This window comes from Anarhichas minor, unplaced genomic scaffold, assembly GCF_050575085.1.
Source record: "Anarhichas minor isolate MPS153535 unplaced genomic scaffold, ASM5057508v1 ptg000080l, whole genome shotgun sequence".
Classification (NCBI taxonomy): Eukaryota; Metazoa; Chordata; class Actinopteri; order Perciformes; family Anarhichadidae; genus Anarhichas; species Anarhichas minor.
In genome coordinates this window covers 2637800-2654718 of record NW_027466526.1, presented here as the reverse complement: position 1 = coordinate 2654718, position 16919 = coordinate 2637800, and the positions used below count along the sequence as shown (strand labels likewise).

General features: G+C 41.7%; 2 protein-coding genes across 6 annotated transcripts in view; both read left to right on the top strand.

Moving 5' to 3' along the window:
* The first annotated feature begins 7243 nt into the window (after window positions 1-7243).
* Window positions 7244-10872, top strand: LOC142938182 (eomesodermin-like). Its single transcript, XM_076081427.1, has 6 exons — window positions 7244-7764; window positions 7889-8043; window positions 8306-8427; window positions 8772-8930; window positions 9260-9321; window positions 9581-10872. Exons 1-6 carry the CDS (start codon window positions 7244-7246, stop codon window positions 10365-10367), a joined length of 1806 nt encoding a protein of 601 aa, XP_075937542.1. The 3' UTR covers window positions 10368-10872.
* Window positions 10873-11608: 736 nt separating this feature from the next.
* Window positions 11609-16919, top strand: part of LOC142938119 (ankyrin repeat and IBR domain-containing protein 1-like) — a 29582-nt gene continuing 24271 nt past the window's right edge. Inside the window, exons 1-3 of one of the 5 annotated variants that reach the window (XM_076081344.1) lie at window positions 11609-11979; window positions 14803-15092; window positions 16088-16388. In XM_076081344.1, the coding sequence (XP_075937459.1) occupies window positions 14905-15092; window positions 16088-16388 (489 nt within the window). In that variant the 5' untranslated portion in view covers window positions 11609-11979; window positions 14803-14904. Of the gene's footprint in view, window positions 11980-12108; window positions 12260-14802; window positions 16389-16919 lie in introns of those variants that run through there. The other 4 variants (XM_076081343.1, XM_076081345.1, XM_076081346.1 and 1 more) reach the window with 4 other exon arrangements.

Sequence of the window (16919 nt, the reverse complement as noted above, 5' to 3'; positions counted from 1 at the left end):
TCCTAAAGTAAGCAAACACATACGCGCACAGACAGCACAGGGAGCAAGGAAGCAGCCTCTCAATTATCAACCTCTCTCCACTCCTCTCAACACCTCATGTTTCTCTGTTAATGACTGGATTAAAGCTCTGATTATGATGCACTTAACCCATAAACAGCAGTTCCCATTCACATATTGTCGGAAAGCCAATTAAAGCAAGCCGGCACTTCAATTAAGACTGACAAAGGCTAGACAATATCAGAGGCTTTGTGGGTGAGGGGGAGCGGAGACGACATGTGTCAGGACATACAAGTAGTATCATCTGATTCTGGGGGTTTGAATTGCCACAAAGTTTTCACTGCATCTCAGTTTAATTAACGACTTACACTGATTTGGTAGTGTCTGTCTGTAGGGTTGCATTATTTGTTGTTTGGTGAGCACCGGCTGCATTTTTTAAGTGAATGATGACTTTTAATGCCGAAATTGTGTTTTGGCATTAAAGATACTTATAGAGACTTCTGAGACATGACAAAATCCCAAATTTGCATTTGACAAAAAAAAAAAAATTGAACAAGGAAACTATGAATCAAGGTGAATAGGATCTAGAAATCCTAATTATGTCTGTTTACCTGCTTAGTTCTGATCTTTTGCGGTAGTAAACAAGGGATTCTAAGTCACAGGGACTATTGCCTTCCAAGCAGTTACCAATTCAGATGGGCATTTTTTGCTTCCAAACTTCTAAACAAAGCCGATTAATTAACTCTCAGGCTTATACCTCTGAACCATAAAGAGCTTATAAATTACCGTGGGGGAAGTGATTACAACCATGGAAAACAATAAATCAATCAATGAATCTAATGAAGCCTGCGTGCCGTCGCTGGCATTTCGCTCTTACCCTCAGTGATCTGTGGAATAACAATGGGAAAGAGGGGGACCATCGTTAAATTGTTAATCACAATGTGATACAACAGTCAGCAGATTCCCCATATGAGAAAAACATGCCCAGGGTCCCGCATATCGGCTCAAAGAGAGGACATAATGCAGAAAATATTCTTTCCACCCCACTGGAGAGAGGGACACTCTTCTAAACAATACGGAGAATGTATTTATTATTTTGCTATTGCTGGGTTATTATTGTGATGCTTTGTTACTGCTTGCTGGGTCAGTATATAGATCTATGAAATCCCTATGCTGTATGAGAAACAAAAGTTATATTTAGAACCAAGTGTAATGGGATAATTGGTACAATGCAGTGATTAAGACACAATTTATTCTCATTAAATCTCAACATTATATATATTTGTAAAGATTATGACCAGGATGGGACAATGTCGTAATAACATAATGTGATGCTGACACAGGCAGATTGGTGGGCAGGAGCTCTTTAACAGTACAGATTAGGTGATAATGAGGAAGTGCTCTAAACGGGCCCTAATTGGTCCTGGCCTGAGACTTCTGCAACTTCTCTTCAGATAAGTGATTTTGGGAGTCATGTTTCTTGGCTGAGGAACGCTTCTAGGAAGATGAGTCTCTTGTGTGAAGTTGTGATCAGGATGAACTGGCAGGGGAGGCCTCAGATCATCAGGGAAATGCAGTGGGCTCTTGTAGCAAAGACAGTACAAAACAAGTAAGCAGTGCCGTACTTTTGGTTTCAACAAAGACTGGACGAGGTTGGGTCCACATAATCGCATAAACCTGTCCTTTGCCTTTGTTGAATTTCAGCATAAGAGCTTTTACAGTATGTATTACTGTGAAGTTGTTACAACTGTTGCTTCCCTGACTCACCATGTAGCCTCAGAATGCTAATGTTGTTCCTGTGTTGCATCAAATTTGAGACTAAAACTATATGAGCGTGAAGACCACTAACAAATACTTACTGTAGGCCTTACTAACATCACCATCATGCTGCTCTCTTGGCCAGACCTCTCCTGAAAAGGACATTCCTAATCTTAAATTGGACTAATTGGTTTGTAAAGGTTAAATAAATAGGACTTCATCCACCTCCTGTATTTGTAAAGAGATATTCATAGAGATAGCCTTCAGCATACAATCATGTAAACAGGATCTCATTAGCAAATGCAAATGAGAAAACACCAAATCTTCGCGGCGAGGCAGAAGCGTATCTCCCTGGGATAGCTGGAACATGACAGCTCACCAACCGCCCCCACGCTGGGCACCAAATGTGATGGTCCGCTCCTGCTGCTTGTCTTAACGGGATGCAGGACCAAACCATAAATGTAAGAGCAGGGGCGGGGGGGAGACAAGGAAGTGGGTCACTAGGGTCTATGGATGACCATAAGAATAAGTATCCCATTTTATTTATTTTTATAGTCTGCAAATACAAAATTCTTCAAGTGTATCTGAGCATGAAAGTTTAGTTTTGATCTGGCAAGTAGAATTAAGTCAGTTATTTATGCACTGGTAACTAATTAACAAGGGCGGTAAAAAAAGAGGGTTGTAAAAATTTGGATTACAAACGTTTTTTTTAAACAAAACTCCCATAATCCTCTATTACATCACAAAAGGTGAGAACATAATTGTGGTTTACTGCATGATCTGCGAAGGCAGCTGTTCAGCTAGGAGGGCAGAAAGCTGTGATCCCATTCAACTAAAGTGGTAATTAATTAGGTTTCTATGTCTGTATGTTGTTGAGAGGGCATTTCCCAGGAAGTGAGAAAGACAAACCCTCAGAGCCAATCAGAGCTCTCGTCTGCGAGCATGTCTGTCGTGACATCACAAGCTGCGGCGGGGCAGAGTTCCTGGCATGGCTTCAGACCAACAGACCTTCTGCTCCCAGCAGGGTGGAAGTGGCCTAGGGCAGAGCGGCGATGGCCAGGTCACCAGCTTTTTCCTCCTGCCTGGCATGAACACTGCAGGAGGGGTGGCCGGCAGGATGGCAAGATGTCAGAAACAGCCCTTTAGACGTGTCAAAAAGCAGGCACAGCTAGGGGAAGCTGCTCATCGAGTGTGACAGAGAGAAGAGTGAGGCAATGATACAGACAGCCTGCCCAAAGGATTTTAAAACATGCCCTAGTTTCAATAATAAATTGTGTCCGATATTTTTTTTCTTCCACAAAATAAATCAAAATGTATTACCCATTTTAAAAATCAGGAATTGATCTATATATTGTTTAAACTGCCTGACACAAGACGTCTCCTACTTGACTAAAAATACCACTCACAGTGTGTGTGCACTGGTGGTTTCCAGTTGCCACATCACATTTGTAAAGTTGCATATCAGACCGTGATTGTCTCGAAACTTGTGGTGTCACAATATCATTCTTCCTCATACCTACGTTAAATTCAGATTTAAAAGTTGCTAAATGTAAAATTGAGAGCGTATCTATAGCCTCTCAACGGCTCTCAACGTAGCAAAAGTTGAGCCGGCTGCTCGCAGCTAACGGTGCTAACAGCGCAGCTATCAGCCGTAACCGCCATATTAGCGCACTGCACAGCGGCGGCCATGAACTAGCCAGTGGGGCATGCTAACATGCATTAAATTGCACTTAAAGGCACACGCCGGCCCGCTATGTAAACAAAGCACAGAGAAGCTTGGATAACAACACGCAGAGGGAGAGTGACTTCATTCTCTGCTCAGGTAGACATTACTCCACTATGTCTTTACATAGCAAATAATTGTTTTCTGCTATATTAATGTTCAGAATATCAAATAGAGAATCTTTAAGGTGAGAACAGGGTATTTCTCCCTTCAACAGTCAAAACAGCACACTAGTGTCAAACTGCACATACATCATTTGGCACGGTGAAGCCGAAGCATCCAAGTGAAGTAACAATAAGCAAAAGACATGTTTGAGTGGAGGGAGGACTTCCAGATATTTCTGAAGGAGGGTGAATTACAAATATTTACATGAGTAATGCTAGTGAGTGTGCGAACCCCTGCACCACTGGGACAAACAGATGCTGAAATAGAAACTGCAATAGAAACTTTGCAACACTCAACACATTCTCACTTCTGACTCATTGGTTTTACCATCAATGCACATGGCCGTATGTGTTTGTGTGTCAAATGGGTAGTTTGCTAAATAAAGAAAGAGAAAGTTAGAGGGATAGACAGAGTATGATGTGCTTGGATTTTAATCAAATACAAATTGACACTTGAGAGATTACATTTAACTATATATACATTTACCTAGACTCGCTAATGATGACACAAAAAAGTAATGCAGTTGACAAAGGGGAAAAAAAATGGCCAGCAGGGAGAAATACTTCCAGGTCAAAGTAAATTTAAGACCACTGAAACCGCATGTGCACTCCGAGATCTGTGATCTCTTACTCTATATTCATGACTTCCTGAAATAATCAAACAACTCAATCAGTTTATCGGTGCAATCCGAGGAGGTGTATTAGCTTTAGACTGTTTGCTGTGCAAACAGTTTACTCAAATAGTGTATTTGTCTTTATTTCAGGGGTGGCGACCTGCGTCATTAATCCTCTCACTGTCTTTATCATGTAAACGTTTCTCTCTAAGCATGCAGCAGCAGCAGCTGAGCATCGTCTGGTCTTGAGAGAAGAGACGGTCTTTAAAGCTGTTAATGGTGCCCCATTAACACAGCAAGGCATTTAAAGTCTGAATTGGTCTTCCTTTGAACTGTAGAAGTAGGAAGACTCAAGGAGAAAACAGTCTGATATGAGCTCCTTCACGAGCCCAAATGATCTGTGAATTCTTTGTGACACACCTATGTGTATATTGGGGCGACAAATGGGCGACGTTAGTCATCAACCCTTTTATCGGGGAGATCCCCAGAAATGAAAGTGTAGGGTTCCAGAGATCCTTGTTCATGTACTCATATAGATATCTAAAGTAAACATGTGTGTTTTCTTTCTCTATGTCCGTGTCACTGTAACACAAATGTGTTTCTTTGTATAGTGTTTGATCTTTCCAGCCTAGTTATGGAAAAAATCACATGCAGTGTAACTCTCTTATATCAGTTCCTTCATGCCTTGGCTGCTCTTCTGTTTTGGGGTCCTTACTATTCAGCCCTGTTAGCACTGATATGGGGGATGCTATTGATTTGCACATCTGTACTAGTCTTGAACCACAAAGATACAGCTGAGTTTCAATCTTGGCAGGTTCCATTTGTGCAGTTATTGATGTGAAAATTAAAGAATTGTGTTTATTATATATATTTATTACATTTGTGTCTTATTGTCAGTGAGGCACATTTACTTTCCGAGTTTCTCATTTCACAGTCTGACACATTTTATACAACATGTTATTGCAGGTAAAGTATTACAATGGCTGCTTTCATTTTTTAGGCAAATTTTGTAAATGTGCTGAAAGTTTTGAAAAGTTGTGGCCAACTTTAAATCTGCAACACCACCTTTCAGAAATCTGAACATTAATATCTTTGAAATAAGATGGTTTTCATATTTGTAAAAATCTGTGTTATAATGGCAAAGAAAGCACAATATAAGGCCACCATAAATGCTGCACTATCGACCCCCATGACACACTGATGGGACTCTTATTCTGGCGATTTCTTTGTGAGGATGATGAGATGGAAGCAATTCATGGATGGATCGAGGAGCAGCCTTGCTCTTATACACCTTGGCTTTGATGCCCCTCCCCTGGAGATTAGAGGAGAATCGATAATAGGCTGCTATCTGTGCGTCATGGCCACACGGAGAGAGCAGCGCCTCTACGCTCTGATCAGTCCTCCTCCACATGGCTCAGGCTTTACCTTTTTACTCCCTCCTCAACCCCAAACACAACATGATGTCCTATACTGGTATGGGCTCAGCTTCGCAGGTCATTTTGCGCACTGTAGTTTTGATTTAGCTGAAATTACTCTGGTGTCTTGAACTTGATTATCAAACGGAAACAGGAGCGACAATCGCTTGGTAAGTTTATATATATTTTGTATACATATTATTTTGACATGGGATAGGCATATAGACATTTGAATGCTTGTGTTTTTATTTGGACACTGCCCGGTGAAACATTTGTTTCATTCAGCACTGTAATTAAAACATTACTCGCCCCAAAATGCAACTGCAATTTAGCCATTGGAATTATTAACAATTAAATCATTTTGTCTATACACAGATTTATTTGTATTTCTTTATTGTTTTTTCCCTACTTGGACGGGATGGTTTACATTTGTTTGTTGCTGTCTGATCCAAGTAACATCACAGGTTTCTTCAAACGGAAAAATAATTGCCTATTTCCCTTTTTCACGTCGGGTATCCCGTTGGGATACAGAGTCGCATCAGAATTGAACGAATGCAAATTCATCAACTCTGAATAATAATATAGGATTAACAGCATTCTGTCTAATAAAAAAAAGAGTATTTTTTTATATTTTTTTCGCAAAGAAATGTTTGTGAAGATAAATGTATTATGTTGTAAAAGCCTTGTTATAAAATAAGATAAGCAAATTATAGCACAATTTATTTTCACGAATTTCGTACGGTATATTTTCACACTGATTTCAAGAATCGTGGGTGTGCTTTCACTTCAGTTTTAGCCTACACCACAAAGCTACCCCCCACCCCTAAAAAAAATCTGTTTTTGGCTAGTTAAAGTTTGTCATGTGATTTACAAGAAATTGGCCCGTACCTCGAGGCGATTCCCCTACAATATTAAGCTATCCCAATAAACTCAAAGTCACCACTTCACCTAATTTATTTTGATAGGGTCAGTTGTATTACGGCTACAAATTGGTTATGGTTCACGTTTTTAGCTTTCCTTGTGGATTTGGAAAAACAAAATAGGATGCTGCCCTATTTTAATACACTGAGTGTTAAATAGAATAATTGTCCTTTTTTTTTAAACAGAGAAAATCATTCAAAGAGACAGTGAGGGGAACACCTAGGCTATGGCAAATATGAACTGTTTTTAAGTTACTGTAAAGTCACTGACTTTTAATGAAATTCAACAGTCCAAGTTTTGATTGACTTCACAGCCACACCCTGATACGCCCACGGTCATTTGCTTTGCTTTGATGTGAAAAGGTCACTTTCCCCCACCATCTCACTGAAGGCCCGTTCTCCTACGCGCAATTTGGCACTTTGGCCTCTTAAAAAAGAAATGGTGAACTGCGGATGTTGCCTATAGCCGGGGCCCCTCTTAATCCTAATCTGTTTCTGTCTCTAGATTTCAGACTTCAGTCGAAGTTTTTCTCAGAAGGCATAACACCCGTTTAAGTGATTCCTGAAGTAGAAGAAGACCCCTGGAAAAGAGCAGTCTCGACTGAGATCAAAGAAAGCAATCGACATTTGTGACTAGACAAGAGTAGCAGACATGCTCGGCGGTGAAGGGGAGAGCAGCACCTTCACTTCTACGAAGGAAGCAGCGGAGGACAGGCGCAAATCTCCGGCTGTGGATGGGGACGATCCGACTGCTGGCAGCAGGTACACGGAGCACGGGATGGGGACTGACCGGTCCTACTACATCCCTCCAACGGGTTCTAAACAAAGCCCAGAAACACCGAGTCCCTGCTCTTTTATCCCCTATACGCCCAGTGGTACGGTTTACGCCGCGTCCAGCGCTGGCAGGTACCCCTCATCTCTCCACCTGGGCTCCGTGTTGCCTCCTGCGGGGTTTCCCCCCTCCGCTGCCGGACGCAGTCACTTCAGCCCGGCTTACCAGCTCGGGCAGAGCCCCGGCTGCATCTACCCGCCCTACAGCAGCTCGGGGTCGGCGCTCAGCAACATAACCATTGCCGGCCCGGGGATGAGGGCCCAGGTGTACCTCTGCAACCGGCCGCTGTGGCTCAAGTTCCACCGGCACCAGACCGAGATGATAATCACCAAGCAGGGCAGGTGAGATGGCAGGATGAGAGGATAAAGAGGGTGTGACTTTACATGTAATTTGCTGCCATTGTTCTGTAATAAGACCTTGTTTTTATTCCATTATCATTTATTAGATTTTGTTTGGTGCTTTCAGACGGATGTTCCCGTTCCTCAGTTTTAACATAGCTGGCCTCAACCTGACAGCGCATTATAACGTGTTCGTGGAGGTGGTGCTGGCGGATCCGAACCACTGGAGGTTTCAAGGTGGCAAGTGGGTCACATGTGGCAAGGCGGACAACAGTGGCCAAGGTACTGAAACAGGTCAATATTTGACTTTACTAACATTTTATTTTGTTCAATGTTGAATTGAGATTTAAATTGAAGCGCTAATCCTAACCTCTGAATAATAATAAAAAAAAACCATAACGATATAATGAAATAACTGAAATGATAAGATTTTTTATTTGCAAAAATAAACAAATGCAATACAAATAAGGCTCGTATACGTATACAGCTCGTGTACTGCTGTTGTCTACTGGAGTTTGATGTTGGAATCTTTTTTTTATTCCAGGGAACAAAGTCTACATCCACCCAGAGTCTCCAAACACGGGGGCCCACTGGATGAGACAAGAGATCTCCTTCAGCAAACTGAAACTCACGAACAACAAAGGGACCAATCACAATACTTCACAGGTATGCCAAACTAATAAATAAATAGATAACCCTAAATTAACGCCTTAAACCCTCACCGAAGATTTTTAATAACTTGTATTACAATGTCAACATATATTTTTGTTGCATTGAAATATACAGTTAAATATAAACCCTAAATAAGGCGGAAATACTATAGATTAAAACGCACCATTAATCGTTTGACGTAAATCCCAAAAACTGTTTTATAAATGTTTTATTGTTTGGAAGTAAATTAATTTCCTTAATTAGACCAAACCACTTGTTAAAACAAATTGGGCATGTTTAGAAAATATTGTTTTTAAATGATCGATGATTTGACGGATTTGACCCTTTTGATTATGCAGATGATTGTCATGCAGTCGCTGCATAAGTACCAGCCCAGGCTGCACATCGTGGAGGTGATGGAGGATGGGGTGGAGGACATTAGCAGTGACGTTAAGACCCAGAGCTTCATCTTTCCAGAGAACCAGTTTATAGCTGTGACTGCCTACCAGAACACGGATGTAAGCATGGGACTTTCCTCTCTGCTTCTCTTCTGTGACACAATGTGTTTTTGAGCTATAGACGGTTACCAATATATAAGCTACTCAGACTATCTCTGCTTTATGAGAATAAAAGAATAAAAAAGGAAGAATTACATCCTGTTTTGATCAATTAGTAATTGAAACTCATTCAATGGATGTACGTTTCTAATTCTAATGTTAATCAGCTATCTGCTATTTAGTGTATAGTTTGATATGTATATGGTTAATAGGCATAACTGCATGATGCTTGTTCTCGCTTTATCCTCTCATATCAATATAAAGCATATATCCATTTTGCTTTGTTTCAGATTACACAGCTGAAAATTGATCACAACCCCTTTGCCAAAGGATTCAGAGATAATTATGACTCGTGAGTATTGTATTTCATTTCTCACCAACTACAAACTGAGAATAAATATCACATTTTTACAACACTGCAGGAATACATCAAAATATATGTTTGATTGCATCAACTGTCGTACTGTTTTGTAAATGGTTTTTTTATTTAACAACTTTAGATCTGCTGTTTCGTGTCAACTAATTTTTAAAGAGGTTTTCACACCACGATTCTTTTCACCCAGACACTGCCATCCCTTGACCTCAAGTTCATACGTACATGTATTTTCCAGGATGTACACAGCCCAAGAAAATGACCGCCTAACACCATCTCCGACCGACTCTCCCCGTGCCCACCAGATTGTCCCCGGGGCCCGCTACACCATGCAGCCCCTCTTCCAGGACCAATTCGTTAACAACCTTCCCCAGAATCGCTTCTATAACAGCGAGAGAGCAGTGCCGCAGACCAACAGCCTTCTCTCGCCTCAGACAGAAGACGGAACTTCACAGAGGTGGTTTGTCACCTCCATGCAGCAAGGGGGAAACGGCACTAGCACCAGCAACAAACTCGATCTGACACCCTATGAGGGAGAATACTCAAGCTCCCTGCTTCCCTATGGCATCAAATCCCTGTCCATGCAAACGTCCCACGCTCTCAGCTACTACCCAGACTCTCCTTTCACCACCATGTCTGCAGGGTGGGGGTCCAGAGCGGCATACCAGAGAAAGGTCTCTCCCAGCCTGCCTTGGTCTCCCAGGCCCAGTCCCACCACTGGTTTCCCAGAAGACTCAAACAAAGTTAAACCACAGATTGAAGAGGAGGTGAACGGCAGTGGGAGCCTGATCTCCTCCTGGACGGACACACAGTCATCAGCTCTGTCCTTAGACAAGGCTGATTCTTATTCCACAGCCTGCAAACGAAGGCGTTTGTCACTCAATGGTCCCAGCACAGAGGACTCGCCCTCTGACATCAAGTGTGAGGACTTGGCCTCTGTTGCCATCAACGGTAGCTCCTATAGCAAAGAAGCCCCCTCAGCCAAAGGCATGGCAGCTTACTATTCCTTTTACACAAACCCCTGAATGGTTTGCCATCTCTCATTTAGTTTGCCGCCATGAATCAGAACTAACATTGTACTTATTTTTTGATTATGTGCACAACCAGAATTTTTCTTGCTGGTGATAAATGTAGTGATCATATGTTTTTCCCCTTTTGTGGTGACAAAGGAAATATCAAGGACACAAATAATAAAACAATGATGACATCAAAAGTCAAGGGGCATGTGGAAGAATAAGCATTAGTATCCTGAGTCACTATATATTTTTTTCACCACCTATGTAGCTCTGTATTTGAAGTTTTGAAAGTGCAAACGCATTTGTTAAGTTACCCCATTAAAACAAACTGTGTTCTGTGTGTGTTCTTGTGCATACATGACTGTATCTGCCTTTACAGTGAGGTTATGTTTACAGATTATTTATTGAAGGCCTGTTGATATGAAATGTGTGCACTCATATGTGTGATGATGATATGCTGTATATACCTTCATTGCAATGTTCAGATATTTGATAATAAAAGGCGTATGTGTTGTATTGAGTATCTGATTTTTTATTTCAAGTTAAGATACCCATGTCCCTGTTTACATACAATATACGTTACATATGATGGACTAATGGGTATATGTAAAACAAGCATATGTTTGATATATAAATTCACCAGTTAAAGATTGTCTGTAATTCCTCACATGGTCATGTTTGATGCCGTAAATATATTTTAATTGATTAATTGCACATTAAGAACCAGCGCATGCATACGGGTGTGAAGGAGGGTAAAGCCACTTACACTTTTTTTTAAATATACAACAAATACAAAATCAAAACTGATTCAAGTCATATCAAGACAGGACCGATCAAAGGATAACAAGCGCAACTTCAAGCCCAACCAAAAGCACTATTTGTTTCCTTAGACTCTGTCGCACTCTAGTGGCATTTTATTGTACTAACAGCTACGAACTCAATCACTACAGCAGCCTGTTGAGTTCTAATCACAGACTGTGTGTACAGGTTGAGATGGACACTGAGTGCATCTGACGTAAAATTCAACTATCACACCATTTGATCCAATAGTTGGACCACAACAGTCTACATCTGAAAACTATTTGAAGTTTGATCACTTTGTTTGTGATTCTCTGTCAGTGGGGACCTGTAGATTGGTTACATATTTTAATAGGACATGCTGGTATGTACGTCACATTGCCATATGCAGCACACGTGCTGAGCCTTTGCAAAAACATAGTCGACAACGGATACGAAGCGGGCGTCGAAAATAACAAAACAAAAATTCATGCACTTAGTTGACCATTGCATGTCAATGACATACTGCGACGTTTGCAACCTAATGTGATGTAGGTTGCAAACCTCTACGAGTAGCGTCAGTGTGTGAGTGTGTTTCTTCATCGTTAGTCTCTGAGGAAAACGAGCCATTTCTTTCCTCCGCCTGTTTTGGGGTTTGAGCTGCAACCCGTGTAGCAGCCAGCAGCAGAGAGGGTCAACGAAGAGTTTACAGGAACAACATCATTGCTTTTGGGAACACATTGTTTATGGATTGCCTCGCTAACAAGAACGCCCCCTGTTTGTCGCTAGCGAGTGACAGTTGATTCACAAGATCAGGTCTACAACGGCGACATGTGCCATATGTGTAAGTCCGAATACTTGTTTCTCGTTGTTTACTATGAGTTTATTAGTAAGTTAACTGTGCTAGCTAAGTTGGGCTAGCAGCGCGGCTAGCATGCTAGGTGGTCCGCTAGCGCGTGCACTGACGTTAGCCAACGCAGATACTAGCGTCATGATGTGTTTTGTATGTTTTTGAACAACATCCAGCTAACGATGGTGAGGTATGCCGTGTATTGTGATTATAACGGACCCCTTTCAACAAACGGAGTGATTCGCAGCTAACGCTATCTAAGGTCGGTTGGCAGGTGAATGTTTTCATTAACCTGAAATGTAACAACGCGTTAAAACGGACTGTTCGTTAACACAACACAACGCTCTGCCGTCGGTCTGAGCTAGCGAAAATGGTAAACACCAGACAACATGGGGAAAGGCCTGCATGAAGGACTTCGCTGACAAGTGGAAAGCTACGCAGGCAAACTGTTAACATCGATATATGCTTAGCTGCTACTGCTAGATGATCATATTTAGACGTCTGTTGATGTTGTCATGGAGGAGTGTCGTTAACAGTTGTCAGATACGTTAAGTGTCCTTATCGTGTAATGTGTGTTATCAGCTACGGGGTTATATAACTCTGTTCAAAGATCAAGTGTTTAACAAGTGTTCACCAAGGTGAGACATGCTCTGCTCGTCTCGACCTCTGACTTTGTGGTGATGATGGTGCCTGTCCCCACATGGCTCGAGCTTGTCACAGATGTAGTGATGCAAGTTAACTCGTGCCATCTGGCTCCCTTTTTTGAGTGATGTGCCATTTGCTAACGTTTTAGTAAGCAGTTAAAGCAGCATTTCACCCTTTATAATGGCCATTTAACCGAGTAAATTTGTATCAATTAATCTTGAATTCTTGAAGAAAACTTTTTGTTTTTCTCGCGTGACTCCACAGGGAACGGAGGATCTGAAAACAGAGTCAATCCTTGATGAATTGAAGTTAACAGAGGCCAAAACTATGTCAAAACATTCGTTTACAAACTCCCATATAACTTGTGCATTACTACCCAAGTCTCGTTTATCCAGTCGTATGCTGTTGTACTTTCCAAACACACATTTGCCAAAATATTACGATTTTAAAACACTTCCGCCGCAGCTACGTCCAAATGGTCCTTTTAAGGGTGAAATATTTCTTTGCCGTGTTTATGTTATTTGAATGTACGGGTCCTATTTAAAGGATGGCTGGAGATGATGTCATATCCTAGACATGGCAATGGATTAACACATTTCAATAAGTTTTCAGTATGTAGTTATTTAGGTTGTCTGCATGAAGAACAAATGATCCATCATGCATGTAAACTCACTCCGAGTCTTACAGAGGTCAGGAGTCAAAGTCCCATCCCACTCTGGTCCATTTACCTCAATGGATGCTTTCATAGAGGCTTTCTCTCACCAGTCTGACTAGAAAGTTTAAAAACATTACATGACATAAACTAAACTTTGATGTAACATGTGAGCACCACATAACTTTACCAGATTAATTTACAAAGTCGTCAGTTTATTGGGTACAACTACTGCAATACATCCTACCTTCAGTATACTAACATGTCTTTTATTTTGTCCACCCCACTTATATCAGTGATGGTAGGAAAAATAACAGCAACACCTCTCTTTGTATAATAAAGGTACAGTTTCACAGTGACACAGACGACATCCTCCAAAAGTACATTGAATAAACTTCTCTCTAAATCAGTTTGAACAAAAACTCAACATCATAACCTTCATGGTGGTGGGATTTACTGCAGGACTGTTGTATTACACAACATTAGTTTTAGCCAGGTGTATCTAATAAACTGGCAACTGAATGTATACCTTTGCTTTTTACTTTAGAAATGTTTAAATATGACTTTGAAAATGCCCCAAATTACAGTGAGAATAACTTCTTCCTGCCAAAAAGGTAACAAAAAAGACCTGGAACTCGCTCCTCTTCCGTTCCTATCTATGACAAATACACAGTAGTACACTTTTGTAGTTTAAGCTGATATTGTGTAAAGATTACACCAGGGAGTCAGGTTCATCCACAGTCTGCACTCTGTTTGCACAAGCTGCGAAAAAAATAATCAATTGTCCTGCAAATGGAATGTCAAAATAAGTTTACCACTTCCTTTGTTGTCGTTGCCAACTTATGGCGAGTTAAGCATATGGTATTCATGAGCTTTTCAGGAAGCGTGTTTTCCTTCTATTGTGTACACAAGTTGCCTCCACTAAGCCATTGACTGTGCAGAAGGATTTTCATGGCCCTGAGAATTCATTTTAGTTCCACGAGCTATATTATGCTGAAGGAGATCATGTGTTGTGTTGATTTGCGCTGCAGCTCACCAAAGAACACATAAAAGCGTCACACTGAACAAACAGCCATGACCATATGGTGCTCTGGTGGGAGCGAAATGCTGACTCGCTGCGTGTTGCTCTTCAGTGGAGGATACCTCGTTTCACAACGACTCCCGGCCCCAGTGGGATGGGCAGCGTTGGCACGGAGAGGCGGAAGCTCCCGGTGATGCCAGAGGAAGTCTTGTCCTCTTCTCCGTGTGAGCTTTGTTGGCCCTATGTTTAGTTATTTAAATAAAAAGAGATAAAAAGAGAAACACAGCGAAGGTTGTTTACTGTGCTGTGCTGCGACATAGGGGCTTGTGGCAGAGCAGCCTGAGCAACCTTGGAGATGCGACTCTCGTCCTTGTGATTCAGAGGCAGTGGAAGTGATTAATACTCACCCTTTTTTTTTTTTTTTTTAGTTAAGAAGGCCTTATTTGACTCGGACACAGCCACTAAGGAACTAAACTCCTGCTTTTCTTCTTTTCTGAAGGACATTCGGTATGCTGGCCTATTGGACTTGAACAGGTTGAGGACACCCATCAGCTGCTGCATCAGTCAGAGCTTGAGCCTACAGTAGGAGAGAGAGAGAGAGATGGGGAACACGGCGACCAAGTTCCGCAAGGCTCTCATCAATGGGGACGAGGTGCTGGCCTGCCAACTGTACGAGAGCAACCCGCAGTTCAAGGAGGCGTTGGATCCCAACTCTACATACGGAGAGTCCTACCAGCACAACACTCCACTGCACTATGCTTCCCGGCACGCCATGGCCCGCCTACTCAGGTCAGGATATGGTCCAGTTAAAATCAGACCAACGAGCAAGCAAACAGACATAACGTAGACATTCACAGTTGCATATTTTTGGACCGGCTGCGGTTAGTGGAGGGAAAATGGATATCTAAGGGTTGAGAGACGAGGGACTAATTTGTTGTACTCTAGATTTTTCATATGCTGCAGTTTATTTATTCAATACGTTATAATTTTTATTTCTTATGTAGCACCGGTTTACTTATCTTATTTTTTTAGCTCTCTGTTGCTGATCAGCTGGTCGCTTCTATTGCTGTACTGCTGCGTCGTAAGATACGTTTTTTGCATGTTTTGTCTCTATACGTCTCTGTCCCATCTGTCTCTCCACATAGCCATCTGTTAGCAGCTCTCAGGAATGCAACATGCTGGGATGGAACAGGACGGGGCTCCAAGAGCTTCCCACCGCACAAGCTACCAACCTTGCATGTGTTTGTCTTTACTTTAAAGACACTAGGTTTTGAAAAGCAGGTTAAGTGGAAGCAAAATATTAGACTTGACAGACGGATGAAGCACCGGAAATCGGAGACTAATAATTTACCTGCAATTTGTATCTCCACATGCATCTCTACTGTGTCATTTTCTAGATTTTATTTCAAATATTTGTGAAGTAAACTACTTAAAATGCTGTAGAATATTGAGTTACACTAATCTATAATCAATAAAGCATAACAGAAGTATGCGATATTTGTTATTTCCACCTTTTTGGGGTTTGTCAGAGGATAAAATGGCTTTCGTGTTATTTGCTGTGTTGCCAAAAATAACCTACAAATACAAATAGGCTTACAAAAACAAAACAAGATAGGCCAATAATTATACACCCTAGAAGGTTACTTTGTTGACCAAAGCAGAAATAAAAAGTCAACAAAAATATGCTAGTTTGCCCCAGATATTAGCAGGCAAAGCCATTTCTGGGCCAATAAGCAAACGTTTGAAATCAACTGTTTTTTCCTGTGTCCGTCTTATTCTTTTAGGTCCTTCCTCTTCAGCAAGGATGGGAATCCTAACAAGCGTAATGTGCACAATGAGACATCGCTGCACCTTCTCTGCATGGGGCCCCAGATCCTGACCTCAGAGGGGGCCCTGCAGCCTCGGCTCTCGCGGCCATACGAAGACAGACAGCGTCGGGCCGAATCCCTACAGATCATCCTGGCCTGGACCGGAGCGAAGCTGGACCAGGGAGAGTATGAGAGCGCTGACATCAATGCCACCGACAACAAGAAAAACACCTGCCTGCACTACGCTGCTGCCTCAGGCACGAAGACGTGTGTTGAGGTGTGGACACGTTACAGTACGGGCTAATGGAGAATCACTTTAGGTATAGGTCAAAGGCACTACAGATGGAAACGGAAGAGTCTCACTAAGACAGGGAGCAATTTGAGTGGAATGAAGATAAAAGGGGCCAGAGTAACCCTCATTTTGAACACAAATGATTCAGTTTTGTACTATGAATATTTGTAGAATAGTGGCTGGTGTGTGGTGTGTTGCTCACATCCGTTCTGTTAAGATTGATCAAACTGCAGGATGCATCACGTACAAAAGTCACATTTATGAATCAAGCTATCGCTGTGTGTCTCTCAAAGACCTTGTTTTGAAACTGATTTTGTTCCCATGATTCATAATTGTCATCTTGCACTGTTCATGTTTTTGTTTTGTTTTTTTCACCCTGAAAACCGTACGGTGGCATAGATAGCAAAATGTAATTTGCACCACTTGCAAAACCAAATATTTAAGTTGGGATACATGCAGGTCTGGTGTGATAGAAAGAGAGACACCTACAGAGAACTTTGTAATTTGTAAAAAGCA